Genomic DNA, 8,469 nt, shown 5'->3' on the forward strand with positions numbered 1-8,469 from the left:
AAAATCCTATCAAAAAACTATCCTATTTTATTTCGTTCTTTTTTTTTGTAGAAGAGAAATCTTTTATTTCAATACTTGGTGAATGTTTTGGCGCGAGTGTTTTAGCAGAACATACACGAGGAGTAACAATGAGATTATGATATTTATAAAAATAATAAAAAAAACAATGAGGTTAGGATCTTAATTGTTATTTTAATTATTTTTTATATCAACTTACGTAAGGGATTATATTGTTATTCTGATAGATATAGCGTTCTAATATTTTTTTGAACATTATATAATGTTCTAATATTAATTGAGGCAAAAAATTTTAAATGCTAGGCAATGTATGGGCCTGTTTGACAAAGCTCTTGCTTTTAGTTAGTAGTAAGTCGTGACTTTTCAGTAAGTGTTTGGAATCAAGAGCTTAATAGGTTAAAATGATTTTTAAATTCATAAATAGTAGAAAATAAGCTAATATGAAAAGCTTAATAAAGTATATAGGCCAACTTTTAGTTATAGAAATTAATATACCATAACTAGATAAGTTGCGGACAAACTTGTCAAGTTATGGTTCATAGCCGGACAAGTTATGGACAAAAATGGACAATAACTTGTCAAGTTATGATTCATAACTAGATAAATTATGGACAAAAACAGTAATTTGACCTATTTATTAACTTATGTAAACTATTGGCTTATTAATTTTAATTCATCTCAAGTCTTGGCCTATTTCATTCTTTCTCCCTTTTAAATTTTCTAATAAGCAATAAAGTGTTGGAATTAAGTTTATAATGCCTTAATTAAAATATAGTACAAATTTCAAAATCTATTCAATCTGACAGATCATCCAAATACTTTTAAAAGGGAAAAAGAGAGAATTAGGCCAAGACTTGAGATGAATTAAAATTAATAAGCCAATAGTTTACATAAGTTAATAAATAGGCCAAATTACTATTTTTGTCCATAACTTGTCTGGTTATGAACCATAATTTGATAAGTTATTCACAGTTTTTGTCTATAACTTGTCTGGCTATAAACCATAACTTGACAAATTTATCCATAACTTATCTGGTTATGAACCATAACTTGACAAGTTATGACCTATTAATTTCTATAACTAAAAATTGGCCTATATATTTTATTAAACTTTTCATATTGGCCTATTTTCTACTATTTTCCTTTTAAAAACAACTTTTAGACCCAAAAAGATAGAATAACTTTTAAGAAGCTCCCCCGGCTCATAAAAAAGACTAGTTGTTAGTTTTATCCTATAAAAAAAAAAAATTTGTTTGTCTGTTGATCCTACAAAACTCTTACTTTTAACCATTCGTCTTATGCGTGAATTTGCTTACTACTGGTAGTCTAATTGCTGACTGCTGGCCGCTGGAGTTCACTCGATAATGGTGAATTACTTCCGGTCACCTGTACACAGATATTTAGCTTGTTGGGCCTAGTAATGGCCCGTTAAGGGCTTTGTTCCATTTTAATTTACATGGGCCTCGGCCCAATCTAAAAATTTATACCATCTATAAGCACGTGCGGAGTCGGTGAGGCGTGCAAAGCGAGAATCTTCTGGGTCGTACTTGTAACTCGTACAGACAAGATTTTTTTTTTTTTTTTTTTTTCTCTCTGTCTCTCTCTCCTTCCTTATTAAACATTCTTGCGCGGTAATTCATCTAATCGTTTTTCTTAATTTCGAAGATTTTCTCTGAGGCGAGAAAGCAAGAAGGAAAATCAATCTGGGCATTCGTTCAAATTATCTATCTGGGTCTAATATGTCTTCTCCTGGCGAGTAATTCCCTTTTTCCCTTCCTCAGTTTTTTTTTTTTAATTTTTATTTTCGCATTCAACCTATTTCCTTTTATTATTATTAATTTATTGCGATGATTATCGATAATTTGTTCGTGTTTACTTGGGAATTCGATAAAGTTCTAAATTACCAAACTTATAATCATCCACTTCTGAAATTATAGCTTGTAATTTGAAATTTAGACGGTAAAAAGTATGTTTGATGATGAAAAACGAAGGTTTTATTATTATTATTATTATTTTAAAGTTAATGGGGTTCTCCTAAATAATGATGTAGACTAAGAATTGTTATGGTTTTTTTTTTTTTTGGAATTAAGTTGACGATAATATTTGTTTGTGAGAAAGAACTTGTCAAATTGTTGCTATATCAACTCAGAAAGCATTTTCCTTTTCTAGAATCTGGTTTATTTTTGCATTTGTGGATTTATTTATTCTAGCTCCGTACAGCCTTTATGGAGTTTGTGGCAAAATTAGTTCTGAATTGGGATTAGTGACTATTATCTAGGAGTTTAATGATTTTCACCCTGGTTGGCTGGTTGCATTGAGTTATATGGTATTGAAAATTCTTCGTTTTCACCGAAAACTTTTGCTCTTTAGGCTCTAGATAGAATGATTATACATTGAGGAGTAAATAGTTGTCTAGTTCATTGTATATATATCTCGTTCGCTATTCGAGTTTTCATCGAGTATAGACTCCAAAATAAAAGAGTAAAAAATTAGTTTAATTGCTGCATTGTGCGGTGTGTGTAGCCTAATTACTGCCTTGGCCCAAAGTAGCCTTGGCCCAAAGTATGTGTAGCTTAAGGTTATTCTAGATTTTTCACTTATATTTTCAGTTGCCGTCATGGGGTTCTGATTTTGGATATGAGAGGTTGGGGGGGAAAAAACAGAGTTTGAGAGGCTTGAGTTGTGTGATGCTCTTGTAAGTTGTAATCTTATTCTTAATTCTGTGGTGGCTGAAGGTGGATGTAGCTTTGAAATCGAGGGTGAATTACTATAAATATTGTGTTATTATTTGCTTTTTCTTTCATATTATTGTGTTGATAGTAAAGGGTTAGGGCTTTAATCCGTAACGCCTTGGACTTGGTGTGAGGCATCAATTTGAGAAACAAGTCAAATTGTGATACATCTATCAGTTCCATCTTATCTCATTATCTCTTTTGTGCTATTCTGAAGAGATAAAAACAGTAGTACTTATAAAAACAGTAGCAGGATATCTAATAAAGAACAAATTTCTTCATTCTGTTCTATCCTGTGTTCATTATTATTTATCCCGTCACCTTTGAGTGTAATGTTCTGTGGCTGTTTTTATATATTAATTTTCAATCCTTTACTGTTTCTTTCGTCCAGGTACTACAAGTCACTGCCGCCCATAAGTAAGGCTTATGGGACCTTGTGCCTGTTGACAACTGTGGGCTATCAACTGGGACTTTATGATAAGTTAGATCTTGCCTTGTATTACCCATATGTATTTCATCGTTTTCAGGTATGGATAGGCGTTAATTATGTGTTTTGTTGCTTAATCAAGACATTGCATGCTTATTCACTAAGTTTTCTTATTACTATGAGTAAAACTCTCTTTTGATTTCACCCTTAATTGTAGGTGTGGAGGTTGATTACAACCTTGTTTTTCCTTGGTGGCTTTTCCATTAATTTTGGGATCCGTCTCTTGATGATGTGAGTAAAACTTGGCTTATTTTTTTCCCTTATCAGTAGTTCCGTAGCAATATGGTTTGGGTGTTTTCTAGGATCAGAAGGTCTAATGATCACAGGCAAATTTTTAATTCTGTTTGGTTTTCAGCTTGATCTTTCTGTTTCATTTTTATATGTTTGCGTTTGAAAGACAAGTCCAGCTTTCTTATGGAATTTCTAGTTAGTTTTATTAGACTGTTTTCTTGGCAGTATTTGTGTAGCCTTATAGTTTTTGTTGTCCATGGCAGCAAATTGTCAGCCCTTCTATAGAAGCATGGCTTTTCGGTCCCCTTATTCAGCCTACTATTTGTGGCACATATATACCTTGCTTGTGACTTAAAAAAATATATAGTTTGTGTGAGAATTGGAGATAAATTAACTGCTTATATACAAGAGAGCTTAATCTTTTCTGAATTAACTCTTTCACATTGATGATTATATAGAGCAAGATATGGAGTTCAACTAGAAAAGGGACCATTTGATCGGAGGACAGCAGATTTCTTGTGGATGATGATATTCGGTGCTCTAACATTACTGGTATGTAGGAGTATAAATCGGTATCCATTAGCAAGTTTATCTGTCACTTGAAATTGAAGGGCAGATTTGTTGCACTGTTTCTTCTAGGTTGGCTCAGACTATTCTGAATCATGTAGGTATGTTCATTTCACAACTCAAATCATAAATTGAGTTGTGACTTGAGTTGTGTATGTGAGAGAAAAACACTGTAGTAAAAAAGTTGAATTTGAATTTTTATGAGACAAAACACTATAGTAATAAAACTCGAATTGTGACTTGAGTTGTGAAATGAACAAGGAAATCCCCCATTTTTTTTTGGGGGGGAGGGAGTGGGTTTAAAATTGAAAAGGCTAATCGTTCCTTTTCTCCTTCTGATTTTCTTGTTTGGTATAAACCAGTCATTGTAGTATATCACCTTATGTTGTTGTCGTCGTTGCTAGATTTGTTGTACGTCAAGTCTCACCTTTTACGCTTGTTTTGTGTTCCAGGTCTTATCCATCATTCCCATATTCCAGAGCTTCTACTTAGGGATATCTCTTGTATTCATGCTTGTCTATGTGTGGAGTCGAGAATTTCCAAGTGCCAACATCAACATATATGGCCTCGTGACGCTTAAGGTATGTGCCCACTGCCCAGCACAGCACGCCCATGCAAAGGTTTGGTCAGTTTTTTGAACTTTCTGCGGGGTGGGTGTCTGAATATCTGATGTGTGGATTTCAACAATGATGATTGCAGGCATTTTATCTACCGTGGGCAATGCTCGCGTTGGATGTCCTTTTCGGTTCTCCAATTATGCAGGATCTGCTCGGAATCATTGCCGGGCATCTCTATTACTTTTTGACTGTGTTGCATCCACTGGCGGGTGGAAAGAACATACTCAAGACTCCAACGTGGGTGTATCCTTTTTCATTTTAAAAGGAGAAAAAATATAATATTCAAGTCCTTATCCATGTGAAACTTTGTTAAAAGGGTAATAATAATAATAACCTTCAGCTGATTACATGCGTATACACATTATATATTCTGCCTCAAAGTGGTGAATTTGATGAATTGAAATAATATTCATTTGTGTCTATTGTTGATTATTGGCTTTTTTGAAAAGGGCATGTTTCCATAAGTTTCCTTGACTATTACCGCACAGACAGAGACTGGTTGCAAGATGGAGGATAGGAGCTCAGCCGAGTGTCCGGTCTCAAACCCAAAGCCAACCCGAAAGGAATACCGGCGTGGCTTTCAGGGGAAGGTCCTATAGGCTTAGTGATTAATTCTGCTCTGTCTGAAAGGGGCGTGAAGGTTCGAATATGGCCTGCTGTTTTTGCGGACAATGCTGGTAACGATCAGCTTGGAACCGTCTTGATTTCACCTTGTTACTCTTCTTGGAAGAGAAAGGGTTCTTAACTGTTTAAATGTCGAGCAAAATGCTGATTTTCCTTTGAACATTTTAGCAGGAAACCACAATCTTGAAGTTCTTTTTGGAAAGAATAGTATTGGATGTTTCTGACATGCACTAGTTTGTATCGAGCAACTCTTTCCATGGTTATATTAGTGTATTCTTCAAAAAAATTAACATTCTGATTTCATTTTCAGGAATTTTGATCAGCATAAAATTATAAAAATTTCCCATCTAGTTTTTCCCCACAATTTTTTTTTTGTGCAAATTAGAATATAATAGCAGATAATGTTTTTTGGAATTATAAACATAATTTTGCTTTCTTGCAAACACATCAAAATGTATGTTTTTAAAATTGCACATACGTTGCAATAGATATTAAATAATACCAATATCCAAACACAAATATTACCTTTTGTTATATGGTAATCCAAATATAATAAAAATTGGGCACTATTATGTTTACTGTGGCTTATTTACCATAATTTGTTAGATTTGGGGAATTGAGATATTCGTGGTAAGAATGTGAAATTTTTTATCGAACTAATTGCTAAATTTAGTTGGTAAATTGCTAAAGTTTAGAAATAGGAAGTAAGATTTAAATTCAAGGTACAAATATACAAAACATGGGAGCTAAAATTAGAAAGAATGATCGGCTTTTCAAAAAAAAAAAAAAAAAAAAACAAAATGAACGGGTGGCAGTCTCGTAAATATCTCGTAATTACTATATTAGGACGCGGCAATGGAGAACAGAGCAAATATATCGTGAAAAACAGAGCGAAAACAGCGTTTAGTTTGCCACGTCATCATTGTAAGAAAATAGAAATCATGATCACAATATTATTAAAAAAAAAATAATGCCGAAAACGAAGGTGCAAACTGAATGCTAAGCTGAATGGACGGTGGAGAGGCAATCAATCAGTAAATCAGAGCAGATCCGTCCCCACTTGTTTCTCTCTCTCTGACTTTGATAATTCATTCAAAGCACCTCCATATTTCTCTCTTGCTATTTAATTCCCTCCCAAACAAACAGAGCGGAGAGGAGAAAACCAGAACAAAGAGGAAGAGCGAGAAAGAGAGACACTCACAAGCGAAGCTAGAGAGAGAAGAGAGAGAAAATGTCGTGGCAATCATATGTCGATGACCATTTGATGTGCGACGTTGGCGATGGCCAGACGCTCCCCGCCGCCGCCATCATCGGCGTCGACGGCAGCGTCTGGGCTCAGAGTGCTTCCTTCCCTCAGGTTCTCTCTCTCTTCATGATTTTGTTTCGTATTTTTTTCCCCGATCGATTTCGTTTTTTGTCATTTTCTTTGTGTTGTTTTCTTGTGGCTACGATCAAATCGATTGATGTTGTATCGCGATTTGCGCGTTTATTATGGCTGACTCTTTGATCCTTTTCGAATTTCCGTGTTTGATCTGATCGATTGTCTTTTCATCTTGCGATCTAGCTGAAGGTGTTTATGATCTTACCATTTCGGTTTTGTTGGCTCAATTTGGTTTTATCATTTTCGGATCCTTAGTCGCTCGGGCAATGTAGTTGTCTTGTCGTCTGCGGTTGAGTTTGAGAGTGGCCCTTTTTTCGGGTTCAGGAAGGCATGATCTGATTATCACGTCATTTCCGTCAATAAGGCCTGTTATTGATACAAGAATGCTTTAACAAATATAAGATATCTCTGCCTTAAGTAATTCTTTTGATCCAAGATGGTTGCGTTGTTTCACCTAATTTATTGGCACCTGATTCATTGTTTTGGTTGAGATAGTTTCATATCGATAAGTCGTGTTGATTAGACAGGTCTTGTGTTCGGCTAATTTTGTGATTATGCTCTACTTTTTTGCTCTGAGTGATTATGCTCTACTTAGAATTGCAAATGCAATATGTTGACTATGACAAAGGATAAAGTATCTGAAATGCGGTTGGCTATCTATCCAGATAAGTTTGTGGGAGATCTCTGTCTTATCGCGTTTAGGCTCTTGCTAAACGTGATGTTTCAGGCTTTCAGCTTTTTTTCACGTTCTTCCATTGATGTGGCTGATTCTTTCTTTTTGTGTCCCTGGTTGTTTGAATACGTTCATTGTAGCAGAGTCAAGAGTGTCCTTTCGGGGATTTGCCTACATTACGGGGAAGTTGTGTTATTTTTCATGATCGTCCTTACATTGCTTTGGCCAGTTCCTAAGAGTGAGCTCCTCAGATCTATGGGCTTTTGGCCGCAGATCCATGAGAACCTTGTTTTGTGGTTGTCTTCCAATCCTAGTCCTGTAGTTTTGCAGGTCTTTCCAGCTTTAAATTGTAATTTTGCAACTACTTTAAACTGATAAAGAATTAAATATGGCTTTTGATCAGTTTCTAAACTGAGAAAGAATTTCTTATAACAAAGGTGTTAAAGAATCTGTTGAGCTGATTCAGAATCGGCTGGTATGTATCGAACCCCCAAGCGGTTGAGCTGTTTGTATCTTGCACTTTGCTTTCATTCTGAAATTATTTAGCTTGCATTTAGAATGTATCAATGCTTGGACATTAATTAAAGACTGGTGAGATCATTAGTGATATCTGATTTATCGACCATGTTTTTTTTGGCTTTCTATTTCCAGCTTAAGCCTCAGGAGGTCGATGGTATCGAAAAGGATTTTAAGGAACCTGGCCATCTTGCACCTACAGGTTTATACCTTGGGGGCACAAAGTACATGGTAATTCAGGGAGAGTCTGGAGCTGTCATTCGTGGAAAGAAGGTAATAGGACCCTATGTTGTTCATACTCATCCTCCTCATAAAGTATCCTTTTCTCAAAAAACTCATTCCATTTTAGTTAAAACTTAAGGAATTCTCATGTAAGTGGCACATAATTAAGCTAGACAATACTTAATTGGCACATTGATTAATTTATGTAGTGAAATGTTCTTTAGATCTTCTGATGTAGCACCTTGTTGTGTCAAAAATACTCTAAACTTCTAAAAAGAAATAACTTCTTCCGTGACTGGATTATTGGGGGGGGTTCCAAGTTAAGACGCAACATTATCCCACTTCTTTTTTTTTTTATTTTTTTATCATTTTTATACGGTTCCCCCTGTAATACTCTTTCC

At 35.0% G+C, this 8,469-nt stretch overlaps 2 protein-coding genes across 2 annotated transcripts in view; both read left to right on the forward strand.

Annotated features, from left to right (window-relative positions):
• The first annotated feature begins 1,560 nt into the window (after positions 1 to 1,560).
• LOC21390399 (derlin-1) lies at positions 1,561 to 5,478 on the forward strand. The gene is made up of 7 exons (XM_024175097.1): positions 1,561 to 1,774; positions 3,142 to 3,277; positions 3,395 to 3,468; positions 3,927 to 4,020; positions 4,488 to 4,616; positions 4,735 to 4,895; positions 5,141 to 5,478. The coding sequence occupies exons 1-7, from the start codon at positions 1,758 to 1,760 to the stop codon at positions 5,262 to 5,264; spliced, it is 735 nt and encodes a 244-aa protein (XP_024030865.1). The 5' UTR covers positions 1,561 to 1,757; the 3' UTR covers positions 5,265 to 5,478.
• A 778-nt stretch (positions 5,479 to 6,256) lies between these two features.
• LOC112094396 (profilin) overlaps positions 6,257 to 8,469 on the forward strand; it is a 2,516-nt gene continuing 303 nt past the window's right edge. The window contains exons 1-2 of the mRNA XM_024175099.1: positions 6,257 to 6,633; positions 7,982 to 8,119. Coding sequence (XP_024030867.1) covers positions 6,508 to 6,633; positions 7,982 to 8,119 — 264 coding nt within the window. The 5' untranslated portion in view covers positions 6,257 to 6,507. The remainder of the gene's footprint in view (positions 6,634 to 7,981; positions 8,120 to 8,469) is intronic.

The sequence above is a fragment of the Morus notabilis genome, unplaced genomic scaffold (assembly GCF_000414095.1).
Source record: "Morus notabilis unplaced genomic scaffold, ASM41409v2 Scaffold472, whole genome shotgun sequence".
Classification (NCBI taxonomy): Eukaryota; Viridiplantae; Streptophyta; class Magnoliopsida; order Rosales; family Moraceae; genus Morus; species Morus notabilis.